Source organism: Carassius auratus, chromosome 20 (genome assembly GCF_003368295.1).
Source record: "Carassius auratus strain Wakin chromosome 20, ASM336829v1, whole genome shotgun sequence".
In the NCBI taxonomy this organism is placed as follows: Eukaryota; Metazoa; Chordata; class Actinopteri; order Cypriniformes; family Cyprinidae; genus Carassius; species Carassius auratus.
This window is the reverse complement of record NC_039262.1, coordinates 26,093,203-26,115,297: the sequence shown is the minus strand read 5'-3', so window position 1 is coordinate 26,115,297 and position 22,095 is coordinate 26,093,203. Positions and strand designations below refer to the sequence as shown.

At 41.2% G+C, this 22,095-nt stretch overlaps 1 protein-coding gene across 1 annotated transcript in view; it reads left to right on the top strand.

The window, feature by feature from the left end:
* The window catches only part of rngtt (RNA guanylyltransferase and 5'-phosphatase), a 108,667-nt gene extending 89,221 nt beyond the window's left edge, over window positions 1-19,446 (top strand). Inside the window, exons 14-16 of the mRNA XM_026194970.1 lie at window positions 13,452-13,518; window positions 17,930-18,053; window positions 18,746-19,446. Coding sequence (XP_026050755.1) covers window positions 13,452-13,518; window positions 17,930-18,053; window positions 18,746-18,900 — 346 coding nt within the window. The 3' untranslated portion in view covers window positions 18,901-19,446. The remainder of the gene's footprint in view (window positions 1-13,451; window positions 13,519-17,929; window positions 18,054-18,745) is intronic.
* The last annotated feature ends 2,649 nt before the right edge of the window (window positions 19,447-22,095 follow it).

Genomic DNA, 22,095 nt, shown 5'->3' with positions numbered 1-22,095 from the left:
AATTAAGGGTAACAAGAGGCTACATGCTTCAGTTTCAATGTTTCCAAAGTGTGGCTTGAAGCAATCCTGTTTCTGAGCTTGGCGGGCAGGTTTTTTTTTTTTTTTTACCTCAGAGTTTGGTTTTTGCTCTGATATGCATTATCAGCTGCTAGACCTTTTATTAAGATGTGTGTGCCATCCCAAATCATGCCCATTCAATTGAATTTGCCACAGGTCAACTTCACTTGAAATGTAGTAACATCTACAAGCTAAATTAATGCTCCTGAGCTAAATATAAACTGTCCCAAGTATGAATACTTATGCAATGGAATCATTTAAATTTTTTTATTTTAATAAATTAGCAAAGATGTAAAAACCTGTTGTTTTGCTTTACAATTATGATGTAAGGAGTGTAGATTGTTGGGTGTTGTGGGGGTGGACTAATTTAAAGCAATTTAACATAAGGCAGCAACAAAACAAAACTTGAAAAAATGAAGGGTTCTGAATACAAGTCACTGTGTGTGTGTGTGTGGGTGTGTGTGGGTGTATATATGTGTATATATGTGTATATATATATATATATATATAAAACAAAATACTTTGGAATTTAAATTTGCTATAAAATCACAGTACTATGTTATGTTTTAAATCTGAATCACAAATATACCAAAAAATTGACACCCAAACTCAACTGAACATGGATTTTCCTGTCACAAATTTATACCTTACTGTCAAGTCACCTGTATTTATATAGTGCTTTTACTGATTACAAAGCACCTGAAAAGCAGCAAATAGAAAAATAGTGTGTCAATAAAACATAAAGGCAGTTCATCATTGAATTCAGTGATCTCATCATCCAGCTCAGTTCAGTTTAAATAATATCTGTGCAATCAAGTCAATGTAATCGCTGTAAATGAAGTGTCCCCAACTAAGCAAGCCAGATGTGACAGCAGCAAGGAACAAAAACTCCATCGGTGACAGAATGGAGAAAAAAACCTTGGGAGAAACCAGGCTCAGTTGGGGGGCCAGTTCTCCTCTGACCAGACGAAACCAGTAGTTCAATTCCAGGCTGCAGCAAAGTCAGATTGTGCAGAAGAATCATCTGTTTCCTGTGGTCTTGTCCTGGTGGTCCTCTCAGACAAGGTCTTTACAGGAGATCTGTATCTGGGGCTCTAGTTGTCCTGGTCTCCGCTGTCTTTCAGGGATGTAGAGGTCTTTTTTAGGTGCTGATCCACCATCTGGTCTGGATACGTACTGGATCCGGGTGACTGCAGTGACCCTCTGATCTGGATACAGACTGGATCTGGAGGCTACAGTGACCTCGGAATAAGAGAGAAACAGACTAATATTAGCGTAGATGCCATTCTTCTAATGATGTAGAAAGTACATCGGGTGTTGTGGGAAGTGTTCCCGGTTCCTGTTTACCTAATTAATGCAGCCTAAAAATCCTTTAACGGATTTGGATATTAAAAGCGTATTAGTATGTTATGTGTAAGCTAGGTTAAAGAGATGGGTCTTTAATCTAGATTTAAACTGCAAGAGTGCGTCTGCCTCCCGAACAATGTTAGGTAGGTTATTCCAGAGTTTAGGCACCAAATAGGAAAAGGATCTGCCGCCCGCAGTTGATTTTGATATTCTAGGTATTATCAAATTGCCTGAGTTTTGAGAATGCAGTGGACATGGAGGATTATAATGTAACAAGAGCTCATTCAAATACTGAGGTGCTAAACCATTCAGGGCTTTATAAGTAATAAACAATATTTTAAAATCTATACGATGTTTGATAGGGAGCCAGTGCAGTGTGGACAGGACCGGGCTAATATGGTCATACTTCCTGGTTCTAGTAAGAACTCTTGCTGCTGCATTTTGGACGAGCTGTAGTTTGTTTACTAAGCGTGCAGAACAACCACCCAATAAAGCATTACAATAATCTAACCTTGAGGTCAAAAAACGCATGAATTAACGTTTCCACATTTAACATTGAGAGCATAGGCCGTAATTTAGATGGAAAATGCAGTTTTGCAACTGACTAGCTGCGCAAATAAATGCTGATAATATACGTGGATTTGCGCAGCTAGTCAGTTAACAACGGCTCTGTGTAGTAACAGCTGCTCTATTTGAAATCTGTCACGGAACCACCAGTAACACCTGCCACACCATCAGAGTCCGATCACCCGACTCCTCCCATCCGCTCATTATCACCGGATTATTGAAGTCACCGCACCTGCACCTGATCACCACTACCTCTTCATAAGCCCTCAGCTCCTGTCACTCTCTGTCTGGTCTCGTCAGAGAATCACCGACTCTACTACCTAAACCTTGTCAAGAATCATCTGAATAACCACCGTCTGATCTCAGTTCCCGTTCACGTAATTCCTGCCTCCTTATCATTAAAACATCCACTTACCTGAATTACCTGTTGTCTCTCTCTTCTGTCCGTGACAGAAGACCAGACCAACAAGATGCAACATGGCGCTGAATTGGAAGAGAGCCCTCCACGAGTCTCTCTCCCAGAGTTGGCGCAAGCGGGCGATCCACCACGTTTTCACTCTCCTTCAATACCTGCCTCTCACAGTCCCATGGCCCGACCTGCAACATACACCGGCGAGGCAGAGGGTTGCAGCGGATTTCTACTGCAGTGTTCGCTCTACTTTGAGATGCAGGTACATGCTTTCCCTATGGATCGTACTAAAATCGCCTATTTGATCTCCCTCCTCTCAGGTTCCGCCCTCCAATGGGCCCAGTCGATCTGGGAAGCGAATGGCCCCCTCACTCGTTCATGGGAAGCTTTTACCACCCATTTCAAGGAAGTCTTTGGCCTCAACACTGCCGCTCTCTCCATTCATGATCAGTTGTACCGCCTTCGTCAGGGAAAGATGACCACGAGTGAGTACGCCTTACGTTACCGCACTCTAGCCGCCAACTGTGGATGGAATGAAACTGCGCTTATCACCTGCTTTCGTCATGGACTGAATCCTGCCATCCGCCATCAAGTGGCCGTTTATGATGATGTCGTCGGCTTAGAGAACCTTATTCAACGTACCATTCGCATCTCTCAACGTCTCGCCGCATGTGATCTGGCATAATCCGCTGTGCAACCTCTGCCTCCCACACCATCTACAGACCTTCCAGCACCAGAACCCATGCAAGTAGACTCCTACCATCTCACTGCAGTAGAACGTCAACGACGCATTCACAATGGTCTCTGCCTCTACTGTGGTGCCGAAGGACATCTCCACCTGCAGTGCCCAGTACGACCACCACGCCCAGCGGTGAGTACAATCCAGATTCCTCCCATGATATCTCCCTTATCCCGTACCTCAGTCATGCTAGTGACCCGTTTTCACTCCGTTTCAGCGTATGCTCTCATTGACACCGGCTCCTCAGGGAACTTCATCTCCCACGAACTCCTCAAGAGGCTCAACCTCCCGAGGAGAAGGATTACGAAGAAGTTAGAGATCCATACCATCTTGGGTAAGCCGCTGGGCCGTGGTCAAATCTGTCATCAATCCCCCATTGTCTCACTCCGCATTGGATGTCTTCATCGAGAGGAGATTTCATTTCTGGTGCTGGAGGGGTCCACCGTGGATATCATCCTGGGACGCCCGTGGATGTCCGAACACTCGCCGCGAGTCAACTGGACCACAGGGGAAATTACGCAATGGGGTGAATCCTGCTCCTTATCCTGTATACAACCCGTCATCAAGATCTGCAGTCGGAAACCTGTTCCGGATGAATCCCCTTCTTCCTCTCGTCTTCACCTTCACTCCACGTCGATCGAAAGTCCAGAATCCAACCACCTAACAGAGGTCCCCCTTGAGTACCGGGCGTTCCAGGATGTATTCAGCAAGCAACAAGCGACACAGCTACCACCCCATCGGCCATGGGACTGTGCCATTGACCTGCTGCCTGGAGCCACCTTATCCAAGGGTCGGATCTACCCACTGTCCATCCCGGAGCAGAGGGCCATGGAGGAGTACATCAAGGAAGCCCTACAACAGCGGTTCATTCGACCATCTACTTCCCCTGCTGCATCCAGCTTCTTCTTTGTGGGTAAGAAGGACGGAGGCTTGAGGCCGTGCATTGACTACCGGGAACTCAACGAACAAACGGTCAAATTCCGCTATCCCCTTCCTCTGGTACCGACTGCTCTGGAACAACTTCGCGGAGCCATATTCTTCACTAAATTGGACCTCAGAAGTGCATATAATCTCGTACGCATCCGAAGAGGCGATGAGTGGAAGACAGCGTTCATTACTCCATCTGGCCACTATGAATATCTTGTTATGCCGTATGGGCTGTCCAACTCCCCATCTGTTTTCCAAGCCTTCATGAATGAAGTGTTCCGTGAGTTCCTGACCAAATTCGTGATCGTTTATATTGATGACATCTTAATCTTCTCCAAGAACCTATCTGAACACCACCACCATGTCTGTCAAGTCCTGCAAAAACTCCGAGATCATCAATTGTTCCTAAAGTTGGAGAAATGTGAGTTCCACTGTACCACGGTTCACTTCCTCAGCTACATCATCAGCCCACAGGGAATCCAAATGGACCAGAGGAAGGTGGACACCATCAAGGACTGGCCGCAACCTACCACCGTCAAGGACCTCCAGAGATTCCTAGGATTTGCAAACTTCTACCGTCGTTTTATCCATCAATACAGTATCATCAGTTCACCTCTCACCTCCCTCCTTAAGGATCGGCCCAAGTCTCTGTCCTGGAACCCAACGGCCATCCAAGCCTTCCAGAAACTGAAGAACGCCTTCTGTTCAGCTCCCATCCTGATCCATCCCAACCCAGACCTCCCCTTCGTGGTCGAAGTGGACGCCTCATCGACTGGAGTGGGAGCAATACTATCTCAACAGCAGGGGAAGCCTCCAGTACTCCATCCATGTGCCTTCTATTCCAAGAAACTGTCCCCGGCGGAGCGTAATTACGATAACGGTAATCGGGAACTACTGGCTATAAAGATGGCTTTCGAGGAATGGAGACACTGGCTAGAGGGATCAAGTTGAGGTCATTACGGACCACCGTAACCTCCAATATCTTCAGGAAGCCAAACGTCTAAATCCTCGTCAAGCCCGATGGGCCCTCTTCTTCACTCGTTTCAATTTTCGAGTAACCTATCGACCAGGAGACAAAAATCTCAAAGCAGATGCTCTCTCCCGTCTTCATGCACCTGAACCCGAATTATCACCTCCTGAAACTATACTCCCTCCAGCCGTCATTGTCAGTCCCATCGAATGGGCTATTGAAGATCGTATCCGGGAAGCCACCCGCTCCGAGCCAGCTCCGCCGGGAGGTCCTGAGGGAAAGACATACGTTCCATCATCACTACGCCTGTCCCTCATGGACTCAGTTCACACGTCTCCGGGCTCTGGACATCCAGGCAGCCACCGAACCCTCTCACTCCTTCGCAACCGGTTCTGGTGGCCCTCCATCGCGCAGGATGTCGCTCAGTACGTTCGTGGGTGCTCAGTCTGTGCCATCTCCAATACCCCACGACGACTCCCCGAAGGGAAGCTGAAACCACTTTCCATACCACATCGTCCCTGGTCCCATCTGGGCGTAGATTTCATGACTGATCTCCCACCTTCAGATTCTCACACCAGCATCCTAGTCGTGGTCGACCGCTTCTCCAAGGCATGTAAGCTCATCCCCTTAAAAGGTCTTCCCACTGCCTTTGAGACTGCCAACCTACTATTCCACCAAGTATTCCGTCACTTTGGTCTACCAGAAGACATTGTATCTGACAGAGGTCCCCAATTCATCTCCCGAGTCTGGCATGCTTTCTTCAGGTTACTTGGAGTCTCAGTCAGCCTATCTTCAGGGTACCATCCCCAATCCAACGGTCAGACTGAGCGCAAGATTCAAGAGATTGGAAGATACCTACGAACCTACTGCCACCAGAACCAAGGAAGCTGGAGCCGCTACCTCCCATGGGCCGAGTATGCACAGAATTCACTACGCCAAGACACCACCGGTCTAACACCATTTCAATGCATACTCGGGTACCAGCCTCCTCTCTTCCCCTGGTCGGGGGAACCGTCAGAAGTCCCAGTGGTCAACACCTGGTTCGAAGCGAGTGAGAGGGTATGGGACTCAGCACACATCCATCTCCAACGGGCAGTGCGAAGACACCAGAGCCAGGCCAACACCAAGAGGAGAGATACACCCCAGTACCAACCGGGTCAAAAGGTCTGGCTCTCCACCAGAGACATCCGTCTTCGCCTACCCTGTTGTAAGCTGAGTCCCCGATACATAGGTCCCTTCACTATCGAGAGGCAGGTCAACGAGGTCACCTATCGTCTTCACCTTCCCTCACACTACCGGATCGCACCATCATTTCATGTCTCACTGTTGAAACCCTTCACTGACCCTCTTGTTTCTCCTTCCCCAGGACCTGATGGTGTGGAAGTACCCCCTCCTCCAGAAATTGCTGTAGAAGAGTCAATTCACCGTGTGCAGGATATCCTGGATTCCCGTCGGCGGGGCCGTCGCCTAGAATATCTAGTAGACTGGGAAAGATATGGTCCCGAAGAACGTTCTTGGGTCCCTAGGGACGACATCCTGGACCCATCCCTCCTCACCCAGTTCCACAACTCCCACCCTAACCGCCCTGCGCCGAGAGGTCAAGGCCGACCCCGTCGACGAGTAGCGCGGGCGTCAGGAGCCGCCCGTAGAGGGGGGGGGGTACTGTCACGGAACCACCAGTAACACCTGCCACACCATCAGAGTCCGATCACCCGACTCCTCCCATCCGCTCATTATCACCGGATTATTGAAGTCACCGCACCTGCACCTGATCACCACTACCTCTTCATAAGCCCTCAGCTCCTGTCACTCTCTGTCTGGTCTCGTCAGAGAATCACCGACTCTACTACCTAAACCTTGTCAAGAATCATCTGAATAACCACCGTCTGATCTCAGTTCCCGTTCACGTAATTCCTGCCTCCTTATCATTAAAACATCCACTTACCTGAATTACCTGTTGTCTCTCTCTTCTGTCCGTGACAAAATCATGCACCTGATGGAATTTACTGCTGATTAGAGAACCGGCTTTACTGACGAGATGCGCATTAATGATCGGACGATCTTGATAGGTGCACCCCTACTTCAAATGTGGGATTCCAAAGAAAAATTGCTATTAAATAACACAGGTAAATAACAGGTTCCTAACTGATAACGAAGAATCGACAGAGCAGCCATCAAGTCTTAGACAGCATTCTAAGTTATTACATGCAGATTTTGTTTTTGAAATATTTCATTTTAAAGTACTAATTCGAAGCTTTCTATAGATATATTTATCATGTATTTGAGGTAAGTATTCGCTGAGTTTCTGTTCATCATTTTGAAGCGATCCTGTTCAAGACTGAGATGGCAGAAAAACGGGAAAACATCCTGTTTGTTTTCTTGATTTTACAAAAGCACAATGTTTTGTTGATTTTGTTAGTGCACACAATTAAAAGATTTGACCCCTTACCGTTTCAAATGATGTATTACCACCATTATGAGTAAAAATTATGGCATATATTAAGTTATAAGTTGGCGCCTCCATGTCCTGTAAAGAGCACTTTAGTTTCCACTCTCCACACAAATGATTGGATTGGAATGATTGTTTTCCATTTTATTATCTTTTAAATAAGTACATTCAGGAAGTAGTACATAAAGTAACTAATCATGCAGAACTTGTTTTTGCATTTAATACAAAAGACACAGCGGAATGTTAATGAATGCAGAGAACGACAAGATGCTTCTCAGATGTACAAGGTGTCTGTTTTCCACATGTTTAAATAGAAAAACAATTAAAAAGCAATGCACTGGAATGCAAAAAAAATCATTCTGTCTGCTTTCCATCATGCTCTTACATTATGAAGGAAAGAGTTCACCATTTACTGGTGGTGGATTCTGCACCCGGGAGGCTCTGTTTTGGTAATTATGTGTTATCTACATCCATGTGTTGATGTTATAAGGCAATTTTTTATGAGGGAAACACCTTTTGAAAAGGATGCTGGGACTTAAAATTGTATTTCTGCTCTGAACACAAAAGTTAGTATCTGAACCTTAAGGCAAATGCACAGTTGCTACTATATACTCTCAGTGCACTTGACTCCTCCCACCCCCACCCCCCACTCTTCTGATTGGAACATTTTGTAAATCTGACAATGATGCCCTGCGCAACAAAACGTGATCTATTTTTAACATGACAAGCCATTTTCTAAATTCCTAAAGGAAAACGTCAAGGCATGACGTTCATCTGACGCATGTGTACTGTATGTAAAAGACAGAGCGCATGCATGGAGTGCAGACTCTTGGGGGTAAAGATGGATTTATTAGATTTACAAAAGCATTTCAAGCATGGAAACTAAAAATAAATCTAAAAAATGTAATAAGTCGTGAGCATGCCTGAATTAACTGAATGTCCACTGGGAATTCATTGATTCTAATGTCCCAATAACTGTGCACATAAACGTTTCTACATTATCAGTCGGATTATACCCAGTGGCTGTTTTGCTCTAAACTTTGATTAACATGTTTCAATTTTGTTTTTATTCCAAATTGACCAGGCAAAAAATAAATAGCTATTTTATGAGCCGATGGTCAGTGAGTGTCATCGAAGCATCATAGAGGCCTGGCTTTTCTACAGCAGATGTTTCAGCGAGCGGCTGAGGTTATTAGCGGGGTTATACCCCTGCCAGGAAACAGAGAAAGATGACATCTCCACTCTCCTCCCACACAGCTCTCTCTCTCTCACACACACACACACACACACACTCTTTATCTGTGAGTGTTTTTCCCTCTCACCATGCCCTCTTTATTTGCAGAGAGCTTTGAAATGAGATGGGTAAAATAATAAAAGAACCCCTAACTCTTTGCATAGATGACACTGAATGTTGAAGAGCGGTAATGACAAGACCTTGGGTTAAATTGGTGCAATTTTTAAGGAAATGAATTTGTACTTCAAATTTGTGCGATTTGAAAACAGATAAACATTTCATTAGTAAGGCTGCTCTGCAAACGCGCTCCATCTGTTAAAAGCAGTGGAATGAATTATTTTAGAGCAACTCTCAATAGTCTAGTAACATTTGTATTAGAAGCCTTTGTTGCTTTGAAAACTAAAAGGGTAAAGTAAAAATCAAACCTTCTCTTGTTGAATGTACAGACTCTGTAGTGTATAGAAACTAAACCTTAGAAACTGGATTAGAGCTTTCTGAATTCATACTACAGGCGTGAGTCTGTTTGGACACATCTTTACTGACCTTGAACACCTACATCATGAAAGCTGCCAGTTCCCAGTTCAGTTTCAAGAGAGAGAGAGAGTACTTGTGAAGAGAAATCTCTGCCTGACTGTTAAACCACACACTGCAAAACATGGATATGATCTTTTTCCATGTGTCATTGACCAGAGATGATTTGATTCACAACCATTCAAAAGTGATTTTCAGCAGGCTTTCAATGGCAAGACATCTGGACTTCTCTAACACTCTCCTTTGGAGCTCTGGACTTGATAATAGGTGAACTATCTTCCCATTTTCAGCTTGGCCACCCTCCATTTTCCCTTCCTCTGACAAGTGTCCTATTCCCAATGCAAGACAAACACTATCAGATGAGTTGAAGACGGGGTGTTATTTATTTTTTATTTTTTTGGCTGACCTAGCCATTATAGTACCCATTTTGCACTCTGCTTGGCTGTTTTTCTTTTGTCCAGATGCAATGATTTATTCAAAAATACATATAAAATGCAATCTATACATACAACGATTTTTAACTTCACTGCAAAAAAAAAATCCTGTGACCTGTGCTGGCAAAATGAGTCACAATGAGCACATTTTCAAAAAGTTATAATCTCTATTTAAAAAACCTCCAAAATGATGTATGATGAAAAATGACTGAGCTAAACCTGTTTGAAGCTGATTGAATTAGCAAAGTAAATTTAGAGAAAACTGATCTGATTTAAAGTTTCCTGAAGATTACAAAGCAAAATTACCTAGCAATGTTACACCCCCCCCCCCCACACACACACACACACACACTTATTTTCTTAATAGTACTAGATCAATAATCATAATACTGTATAGTATTTTTTCATCTTTGTTGCTATAAATAATAACTGATGCAGGTTTGTGAGATGTGCATCCCCGTGTATAATAAGCAAAGTCAACGTGCACTGTGGATCCGCCCAGAGGCGCATTTTCTACCAACGCGCTCTCTAAATAACAAAAACAATATTGCGTCATTGACTTTAGACTTTAGACCAAGTTTGAGTTGGTATATTTCAGCTCCTTAAAATAGCAATGTGCCAGCTATGCGCCTGAACACTCCTCTTTTTAGACCAGCACGCACAAATGGGCGCAAATGTATTTGCTAATTAAACGACGTAGGGCTGGACGGGGACATGCGAACGGCGACAGAATGAAACGAGCAAACACACTTGCGCTACGCCTTGCATCGCATTGCGCCGGGTGTATGATACAGCCCAGACACACACACACAAACACCCGCATGCATACATAATATACTTTTTTCATTTTACATACAAACTATGGGTTTGTCAAAAGTTAATCGATGATTGATCAGATGTCAATAAGAGATGCAATCGATGTAAGCTATCGGTGGTTAGTTAACCTATTTAATTTGGGGCTGCATGGGCTTACGGTATATAAATGCATCATCATTCATTCATAATTTACAAATTAAGCTTTTAATGTGGTTTAAACTTTAAAAGTACATTAAAATATAATCAACAGTAAGTTCTTCGACATGGAAATCAATGGAAATGTAGTAGCTAACCAAGTCAATTTCCCAGATAATTGTTTCATATCATGAATCATTTAGAGGGTTAGATGGTGAGGATTTAGGAAAAGAAACAATGCCTAAATATTATTGAATTAGTGGAAATTCGTGAGCAGCCAGTAAACCAGAACAGAGCTGCAGAAATGCATAAATTAAGACATAGTATAATGCAGGGATCTAATATAGTTACACACAGTATGTTTTTCCCCAAAAGTTCCCCAGACATTCACTTAAGATATAACAGATTATGTTTGCATGAATACTTGAGTATATTTAGCCTACAGGTACTTTAAATCTATGTATGTGTGTGGGGATAGAGCACCATTGGTGTCTGTCGTCTTGATGCAGGTGCTTCAGATGAGAAGCAGCACAAGAATAGAGCCCAGAAAAACGTTTGCTTCTCAGAAAATGTACAAATAAAGAAACTTTTAGGTGTTTAATCACTATTTGGAGCACTGGGACGTCTCACTAGACAAGGGTTCATTTTTGTGAAAATCTGAAACACAACCAAAATCATAATATTTCACCTTTTTTTTTTCTTTTTTTTTGCCCGTAGCTCAAAATTAGCCTGTGTGCATTACACCTCATTTTGCCAGAAGGGTCACAAATATCTACAAATTCTTTAATCAAGATGCATTTACTTGACAAGTAAAATTACTTAAGATATAATATCTCGCTTTCTAAAAACAAATTATTAAAATTTTGTTAGTTTTTGCTTAAAACAAGCAAAAATATCTTCCAATGGGGCAAGAAGAATAATCTTGTTTAGCCTTTGAATTAAGATTTTTGTATACCCCTTTTAGATGAGATGATTATACTAGAAAACAAGACAAATATATATATATATATATATATATATATATATATATAAATATTTTTTATTTTTTTTGCATTATTCTGACATTGAGACAATTTTTTAAAGATGACACACCTGTTTTGATATCATAATGAGGAAAAGCAATAATATACAGGTGCATCTAAAAAAAAAACTGACATGTAGTCATCCAGTCTGTTCACCAGTGTTTCACGAGAATACATTTCACAGAATCTCCTCTGAAACATTGTCATCAAATGAATAAAGAGGTCTAGATAGTCCTAAATGAATTTTTGAGCAGTCAACAGATGGTTGAGCTTGATGGTCTTAATTACTCTAGAAAGAGAGAAATGCACGTTTCAGCAGTTCACACATTGCGATACCAATTATGGAAACCGTAATGACACAGCCTGCTGCTAAAGAGACGTCTCAATGTTAGTCCCGGCCCTCATCACTGGACAACTGCTGCTGAGATCTGGTGCACACTGAAATAAATCACACGGGTGTCTAAACTGTTCCATTGGTTTCATTATTTGACAAAAATGTCTGCATTCAAAGTGATAAAACAAGTGCACAGGACACACAGTAACCGAGGCTGAACACAGTGGTCTCCAAATATACAGCACCATTAGCTTGACTGGCAGGGGGTTCTTTAGCCCTCAGTGTCAGGGTTGGGATCCGGTCTCCTCCCCGGTGATTCAACACTATTCTGGATGGTAACACATTTCACTGTGTACGCGTGAACAGCTGGGACAATTATAGAGAGGAGAGGGCTACAGTGTCCTACTGTCTGTTTGTTAGGGAGCACTTGCAGTGATCACTGATTATTTCATCTTCAGCCGAGATTAATAAGACTGGTTTCAAGTGTGATCATTGCATATGTCAAGTCTTTTGACACATTAAAAGTAAAATAAAAGTTCTAATGGAATTTATTACATTATGAAGAGTTAATTCATATTTTGCAAAAACTGTTTGCTGAGAAAAGCTCTTAAATATAATTCAGAGATATTACATGCCAAGTCATATGATTGATCTTCCCGTCCATGTTAGATATGGGTCAGGCAAACTGTTAATATACAGTAAATATAGTATTGTTTATTAAACTGTTATTATTCTCACGTACTACCAGGTTTGTTTGACAGTAAAGACATTTATAATGTTGCAAAAGATTTCAATTTCAAATATTTAGATCCTAATATCTCTGGAAATTGACCAAATAAGGCATTAAAAATGAAGATACCAAAAGAGAAGTTGGTTAATTTTTAATGACCCCCTCACACACTCCCCCGATGCTGAAATGTCAGATATGATCACCGCAGTAAGTTACACTTTACTACATATTCAATAGAAAACAGTTATTTTAATGCGTAATGATATTTCTCAATATTTCCATTTTTACAGTACTTCCTCAAATAAATGCATAATGCCTAAGAATCTTCTTCTAAATTATAACTATATTGTGTATATTACACATATATATGTATGTATGTTTATTGCATTGCATCAGTGAGCCACACAAGACAGTGCATCATTTACCAGCATCTCATTCAAAATTAATTTTAATATTGATTTTAAAATCCTTGATCCTTGTCCTTAAAAAGCCTCCCTTTCGAACGTTCCATTTCAAGTCTACACCTCAAAGACCTTGGCGTCTGTGTATTTAGGCTCCTCATCCTGACTGTGAAAGTCTTATAGGCATGTATTATGAAGCCCAGAGTAATTACACGGCAGTATCGGAGGACATCCTCCATGGCAGAGCTGCTGTTATTTCCCTGACTTCCGCTGTCTTGGGGAATAGCACAATGCTTGCTTGTCTGGATGTGAAATTTAATTTAGATCTTTATTTTCGCTCTTTCTCCAGACTGATCCCGCAGACGGTGGGTCTCCTGTACGTGGGGAGCTATGACAGGCCCTTTGCACAAATGAAGGTGAGAGAAACATTGGTTCACATGTCTGAAGATTCCTTCTGCAAATACAGACGCCGCTAAAGATAGTCCTGTCATTGTCAAATGCTCTTTACATGATGTGCTTTTAATTAATCGAGTCAGACAGGTGAACGCTGGGTCACACAAGACCTCCGATCTGAGACCCAGCGATCGGCCTGTCTAGAGAGCCGCTCGAGGAATGCTCTCGGTGTGCATCGATGTATACCACAACTATAACAAAATCAGAAAAGAGGAATACAATCATTGGTATCACTTAAAAATAAATTCTAGCTGATGAACTTTAAAAACTTTGACAGCTAATGAGAATCCATTCTAGTCAAGAATTTAAAGCGTCAAGCCACATAACAGCAATGCACACATATAATAAACAGAATGTTATCATCCTCTGGTGTGGATGCTGTTATACACTGGGAACACTTTTAAATGTAGGGTCACAAATCACCTGCAAATCACTCTCCGAATCCACGCCTCCTCCAAAACACATGAACTAAGCGACGCATTGGGAGACCGGGTCAACGCTGTCAGATTACCTCATGGTTTATTCACCCATGAGAAACATCATAGTACAAAGTGCATAATATTACAATAACAATGCCTCCGTTCTTGCTAGGCCTGCAGTAGCACAATTGAACGTGCAGCTGATGTATCGTGTCTGCATACAGTACATTGACAGGCCAGTGCTATCTCACCACCAATTCATATGTAGTTTATTAGGGGGATAATATGTACGAATTCGTTCGACCTCACTCTTATGATTTTGTACGATTTGTCTAGACCCCAGTGACGGGTAGTTTTAAGGGCGGGTTAGGGGTAGGTCATTTGTACGAATTTATTATACAATTGGGCAAAAATCGTATATGAATTTGTACAAGTATGGTCATACCACCAAGTAAAATATGTACAAATTGCCATGAGATCAGATCGGACAGGCAGGTTGGGTATCATCTCGTAATGTTCGGACTGAGGGATATGATTGGACGAACATTTTATGGTCCTAGCCTTCCACAGACTATATAAATACATATAAATACTTTTACACCACTTAATTAGTGATTGCTTTTGGGACGTGAAAATACTTTAAACAAGCATTAAAAAAAGAGAATGGTTTTGAACCAAATCACACACCCTGCCCTTAAATCACACATAGGATCTCAGTGAATGAAATATTCAAGTTGAAAAGTTTTGCTTATATACATTGTGTCATTTGTTGGGAACAAAATGATGTGACCGTGCTCGGTTACACTTAACTGTGCAACTACAATGTCATCGAATTCTCATTAATTTGCAACTCTAGGTCTACAGACTCTCAGAGTAGACTAGGTTTAGTGTTTAGTATAAGTTGACATATACTTGCAAAGAATCTCAGTTAAAATGCTTTATGTTGTGGACCCATCAAAATATAGTGTTAGAAGATATTAAGCAGACAGTCTGCTAATGCTAGTGCTAGTCGACTGTTAGTAGAATGTCTAAAGTGAGCTGTGTAATCACAGACTGATTGAATTAATGTATTTCATAAAAGCAAATCATTAAGTAGTTTGTTAAATCTATTCCTAAGCCTGGTAAAATCAGCTATTAAGGCATTTGTTTCCATTAAGTTTTCTTTCTTTTCTTTTTTTTTTTTTTTTTTTTTTTTTTTTTTTTTGCGCTGGGAACTGATTTAATGTTGTTTTTAAGATACTCAAGAGTTTTGTTCCTCCCAAATTCATAAATCAAATAATAAGCAGGTACACGAGCTGCTACGAGGGGCGATTGTAGCAAACCATTGAGAAGTACGGTTTAGTCATGAAGAATGTGCTTTAAGACAAAACTAGACAATAACATATAGATCTTGGCAGAACTTACAACCAGAAGAAGAAAAGATAAAAAAGAAAAAACAATCATTGTGGTTTCTCTAGAAATGAAAACATTTGAATTCTGAATATTTATAGGGATTTGTGTAATGATGTTGCATTATTATTTTAACTACAGATTACCTTGTTTAATTATCCTAGTTAAATCCAGCACATTTTCCACTGATTCTGTTTTTTTAATGTCCCTGAATAAAATAAAATAATAAATTAACAAAAAGATAGATGGAGTGAGATTATAAATACATTAGTGCAGAAATGTTGTGGATTATTTTACCCAAATTTAGCATTGTTTTAATACAGAATTATCTTAGCAGCATGTTAATGCAAACTCCATTGGAATCAATACGTCTCCCATACGCTTCACATGAAGAGCACTCTCTTGTAAAGCTGACGTGCCTTTTAGAGTTGCTGTCTGTGTTCACAAATCTGTTTTGTCATGAATCCAAGTCTGACTTCTCTTTTGGAAATAGTTTTTTTTTTAGTTGGCATGAAACCCACTAAACAACATTTAGGCTAGTTTTCTGAAACACACACTCAGTTGTAAATTAATGAGTAACTATGGTAACTGTTAATTGTTTTCTTTCACTCTAAACCACGTATGATATGCTGTTGACTATGATTATTAAATGATTCGGTTTATTTAGCAAATAAATATGTGGTGCAGTTTCCACAGATAGATATGGAATGTTTATAGACGAGGAAAGAGGTGGTTGTGATTGTGCTGAAGTGCTGCAGTGGACTGAAGGCAATAAACAGGCCACATTAGTGACGAGCCACTGCTTCACTCAATCAATCGAGAAGCAGGAATGGACTAATGGCTGGAAATTAAACACAACTGCTAAACAGCCAAAGCTCACATAATTGACATTCTCTCTTAAAAATAAAGCTGCTTAAAAGGTTCTTCACAACTCCAAAAACATTGATTTCCAACAAGCAGCCCAATGTTTGGACCTGTCTCATGCCTGATCAAAAACATGCACTGGTCAAAACAAGCTCTGGTTCTTGGGAAAAAATGGGTCAGAATGAAAAAATAGTCAACATCACTAATTGACCTGTTATATAGAGAGATTATTTTTCAGCATTCTTGTTGCAGTTGTTGGTTGGTGCTTGACTCCATGAGTAACAGTCACATGATAGTCACTCCTGATTTGTTGAAAGCCGGATGTTGGTGAATAGGGAGCAGGTGCAGTAGGGTGGTCGCTTACCGTGTTGTGTCTGTTTGGAGTGTTTCTTTGCACTCTTAAAATGCAATGATTATTTGGCAGGATGTTTTTGGAGGGGCTGCTATGCCCCTGATTGTTGCTTTGATTAAATTGAATTAGTTTTGTTTTATTGTTGACTGCGTATTATCATTACAAACTAAGAAGGTGTTTGGCAGGCTTTAGCTGTAATGGAGTGGATTTGGCTGCTTTGGGCACCGTGTGGTGTTTGTAAATGGCTGCCAGGACTTCAAGAGGGTGACCGGAGTGTCATGATGGGCCGATCCAGAACTAACAGGAGCATCATGTACCGTGCCAGACGAAAGCCGAACAACATCCCTGGATCTCTGCCATGGTGGTGTGTATGTGGTTGTGTGGGGTGTGAAAGCGCGTGCGCAGAATCCTTGGCCTGACGCCTCTATTATATTTGGCTGGGTTCTTTTAAGTGGTCAGGAAAGGTACCGTACCACCTCGGGTTAATTAATCCTTGGAATATTGTGGTGTATGTCAGTCCTGAAATATTCAGCTTCCTCTCTGTGCTGACAGATGCCCTTCACTGTTGGATGGTGAGGGTATTTACTCATCCCATCATGCCAATAGGCCCAGAAGGGGGCGGCTTTACTGCCAGCTCACTTCCTCCCCCACACACCAACCTGCCACGGTTTAGCGAGGATCCAGTCTCTTTATCTTTGAGATATTTCTTTCTCTCGCTTACTTGGGCCAAACACGCTCCTGTTTTCTTAAGGCCTTTGTGAAACTGTCATGTATTGGGACATCTGTGTTGTGGCTGTAATTACACATTACGCACTGGCAGTTACTTTACAACCTACAAAAAGTACCAACTATTTGTCTGAACCACATACTAGTGGTGAGCACAGAAGCTCCAGGCACATTTAACAGAGATTTTGGTTCGTATCCCGTCTGTTTCAGGTCCTGGCAATGCGGACATATAAAAACAAACTTATATAAAACATATGGAGGACCAGCATCCCGCAGAGGTTAGCTCAAACATAACCCAACACAGCTTGTAGTAACCCTGAAGAAGGTGATTGGCTGGTTCAGGTGTGTTGAACTGGGGTTCAAGCTGAACTCTGCAGGACAGGATTCAATGCACGTGTTAATTGGTGGTTTTCAGACAAGCTTTGCTGATATATGGATATTTTTTCTTCATCTGGCTACTTTCAGAACATGAAGTAAACACGAAAAAATAATACTAACATAAAAAATGTAAAAGTGGTTTGTACATGTTTACAAGAATGCTGTTTGGTTTGAATAATGCAGCTGTCATTTATTTCTTTCAATTCACACAAGTGTGTATTACCCTATTATTCTTTTGCACCCCAGATCACAAAGGAGCTGAAGCAGTATGATAATAAAATAATTGAGTGTACGTTCGTCAATAACACCTGGGTGTTCATGCGACAGAGGACGGACAAGAGCTTCCCCAACTCATACGACACAGCAATGGGTAAGGATGCATGTGCTCTACTAAAGCCAGGGTCACTATCTGATTCTGTTTAGTCGACTAGATGAAAACCAAACCAAATGTATTTTCATTGTGCATAACATTACCTTAAAACAAGGCTGGGCAACTCAGGCCTTTGAGAACCAACCCTGATCAAACTCACCTGCATGGAGCTTTATAGTAGACTCTCGTCATCTAAAACTCAAAATGTGTTTTGTCGGTTCATTTACATGACATCAGTGTTTTGGGCGTCTTAAAACACAAAGTGTGAGTTTTAGATAATGAAATTATCATCTAAACTACAAAAAAATGCACCAGTTTGTTAAAATAGTGACATCATTTTATGCATTTTACATGTTCAGTCTTTATGAATGCATAAATGCTTAGCGTTTCTTTACAAATTCTCATCACCAACTAAGCGGCTGACCTGGATAAGAAAGGATTTTAGTCATTTTCGAAGGTCCATGTTGATGGGAATCATTTTGAAAACATTGTTATCTGTATGCAAACCATAGTTGTTGTTGTTGTGTAAATGTACTGTAAGCAGCCAGATTTGCCCACCCCAGCTTTAAAATGTTTGCATCATTAATTAACCCGAATGTTATAATTCAGATAGCTAGCTAACTCCACCGGAGCTTGCAGCCCAACTGAGCATCTATAATTTGTTCTCACTTTGTCTCGTGTCGTCCTGACAGCGGTGTGCAACAGTATCCAGCATCCCGTCACAAAGGAAATTCTCTTTGAGTTTTTGGACCGGTGCGCCCAGGCGCAGTCCCGCAAACACCCAGGCGACGCTGATCTCATGCCTCCGCCTGCAGCAAAGAGAGCGAACCACACCATCCCGCAGTAGCACAGTCATCGGGTCGGAGAAGAATGCAAGCAGTTCGATTTATTTTTTTGGTTCCCAAAATGTTCAGCGGCTCTGCCGGTGCACACCGCAAAGAGAAGAGACTTCTGGAGAACATTTTGCTTTTTGGCCTCACTTTGGCTCCTGTTCTTGAAGTTGTTGATGATCTATTTAAAGACAGTGCTATGAGAGCTTGTTTGAACATTGAGTGCTGAGGCACATTCTTATTTAAAAGAATAAAACTAAAAATGAATTGCATTGTTTTTTTTGTTTTTTTAAGTTTCATATTTGTTACTGTCGCTTCACTCTGTTTGTTTAACAGTTACTTTTTTTACTAAACAGAGCAGTAAAGTGTGCTAGACGGTCTAGATTCAGACCCAATCATGAAACACGTCTGACCAGATCCGGACTCATCTAAATACTGATATGCGGTGTGCATCATATGATGGTGTTTGTTAGATTAGAGTGTTTTCTATGTCATTATGCTGATTTGAGAATGTTGCCCAAACCCTCTTTTCTCAGGTTTTATTGTTAAAAGTTTTCCTGGATCTTTTGTCTCATTGTTTTTTTTTTGGGGGGGGGGGGGGGGATTAAAGCAATAATTCCAAAATAAAGATTGCCAGCTATTCCACACATGCCTTCACATGCAGTACATGATCATTTTAGCTGAAGAACTTTGGATTTGTGTAAATTTGATTTTGATTTAGTAATTTATAACTTAAGGGTGCGTGAACATTTCGGCTGTCGTCACTCGTAATTGAAGTGTCGCAGCTGAAGTTAATGGCGTTCTCTTTTGCGGTCAGATTTCTCATCTGGGGTTTACAGTATTGAGACCTGGTGTGCAAAGAGCAGATACATATCCCTGAGAAGAGATGAAATCCTGAGGAGTGAGTCACACCTGATATTCAAGTCCTCCTCTCATCTGGAATTGTTTCCTCGTAAGACAGATGAAGTCCCCGAAATGTGACACTGTGAGGCTGAGCTGAGCTCATCTGCATGCTGAAGTGATTAGACCTTGATTGCATCCCGTATTGTTCTTCTTACGGTTTATGATGCCTCAGAAGGCTCATAGAGTTGACTGAGAGACGAACAGAGAGATGAGAACGGAGGACAGAAGAAGACATGCTTCATATACTGTAGCATTTGAGTGATGCTGAATAATGCAGCACATAGACATTCATGAAACTGGCCCTATTAATAAATGTCTCTGCTCTTATGCATTAATGTTATTCAAAGGGGAATATGAATTAACAATATGTACTGTAGGGTTAGGGTTTGGTTTAAGGTTAGTAGTTGCTTTAAATTTCTTTCTTTCATTACTATAGTAAGTACATACATTGACTCTGAAATAGTGTTAGCGTTGTTGTTCCCCGACAGCCTAATATCTGTTTAGACATTGGTTTAGGTTGCTGTTGTAGATTAAACAGCCTTTCTAAAATCTTGACAATAATGAATTGCGGTCATTTGATGCTGTTTATTAAAAGCGACGGCAATAATAGCAACAGTTTGATTCAAAAAATAAATTTAAAAAAGCATCATCAGCACTGGATTATGTGGAGAAGCCCTTCTGGCTAAACCTGACCTTTAGTCATGTGACACATCTTTGAAAATTGGAAAACTTCAACCAAATCTGATGCAAAATGCTACTTTCAGACTCTGTCAGTGATAACACAAAACCTTTTTTCTCATCAAATCATCAAAACACAGTTTCAGAAGGAATTGTAATTATATTTCACAGAATAATTTGGGTTTTACAAAAAAACTACTAACAAATAAAGTGGTTCAATAGATTTCTATTGAACAAGAAATACCCAAATCATGTCGGTGTGTGCCTCTTTCATTCACATGTGAGTGCAAATAGATGTTCAGGAGGCTCAAAGACTTCCAGCAAACTCCCACACCACAACAACAACCGAAAACACATATCTGAAGTCAGTGATGAGAAAAAGGTGAACCAAGCATCTCAAAGAGGAGTTTAACTCAACTTTTATTATTTACTTTTTTGTTTTGTATTTATTTTTTTCAGAAATATAATTATGAACAATTTAAATTTAATACAAGCTCTGACATATTAAACAGAATGCTGTTCAGCTGGTTTCAGCCTCAGACGCCACACGGGCCGTTGGCTAAACGTCTGATGCACATGGAAACACTTCAGGAGTGTCGAGGTCGTCATCGGATTGGTTGAATTCTACAGGATTTCTGGGAGACGTGTGTGTCACGTTTTATAACGTTCTGCCTGAAAATAAAGATGTTGTGATGCCACACCCCCTCACGAAAGAAGAAAATGTTGTGTTTACAACTGTGACGAACAGCGCTTATCAGGATCAACTAAACACTGGATTTTCAAAAGTATATGAAATCTCTATAGAATCTTTAAAATACGTCCGAGAGTTTGACCCGAGGCTCAAACCCACAACCCTAGAGAGTCAAACTCTCTAACCACTAGGCTCAGATCATATACACAGTGACTGTTGGGTCAAACTCAAATTGATGGTTCACCCAAAAATCTAAATAAAATCATTATTTACTCACACTAGTCTTTTTTCTAAAATAAAATTAGAATTTTTATATTATTTTTATGTCATGTGTTTAAGAGAACATCACCATTCATTGGCATTATTTGACGGTATTATGAATTATTACAAATTTGTGGGGACAGTCAAAGAGATTGGTCATCTGATACTGCTTTCATGTTTTATATGAAAATGAAAGGTTGAGTGGAGCCCATTGCATTGTGGGTAATCACATTCCACCCAGGGATACACAGGCATTCCATAAATACAAATCTCTGCATATTATGCGCACTGTAAAACTGATGCATGTTTCATACATCACTCGGTGAGGCAGTAGATGCCTTGAGCTCTCCAGCAGTTAACATCATGTAACGTTTCACGAGGTCACAGGCGTTTCTGTCCTGACACAAACACACACACCACCTTTAATGCTGATGGAAGTGATGCTTCAGCCACCGGTTTCATGTTGTTAGTGTCAAGTCATATCTTTGTGACGTCCTAAAGATGATGAAATCGCAACTCTTTAAGCACCTTCGTGACTCATATGTTCTGTTTGCTTGAGTGTGTTTGGGCCCGTAAACTGTCTGAATGATCACACATTTTTAATTTCATGAGTTCACCTGTCCATCCAGAGCCAGGCTTGCTTTCCTCAACAGAGGTTCAAGCCCGAGGCTCGGCTTGA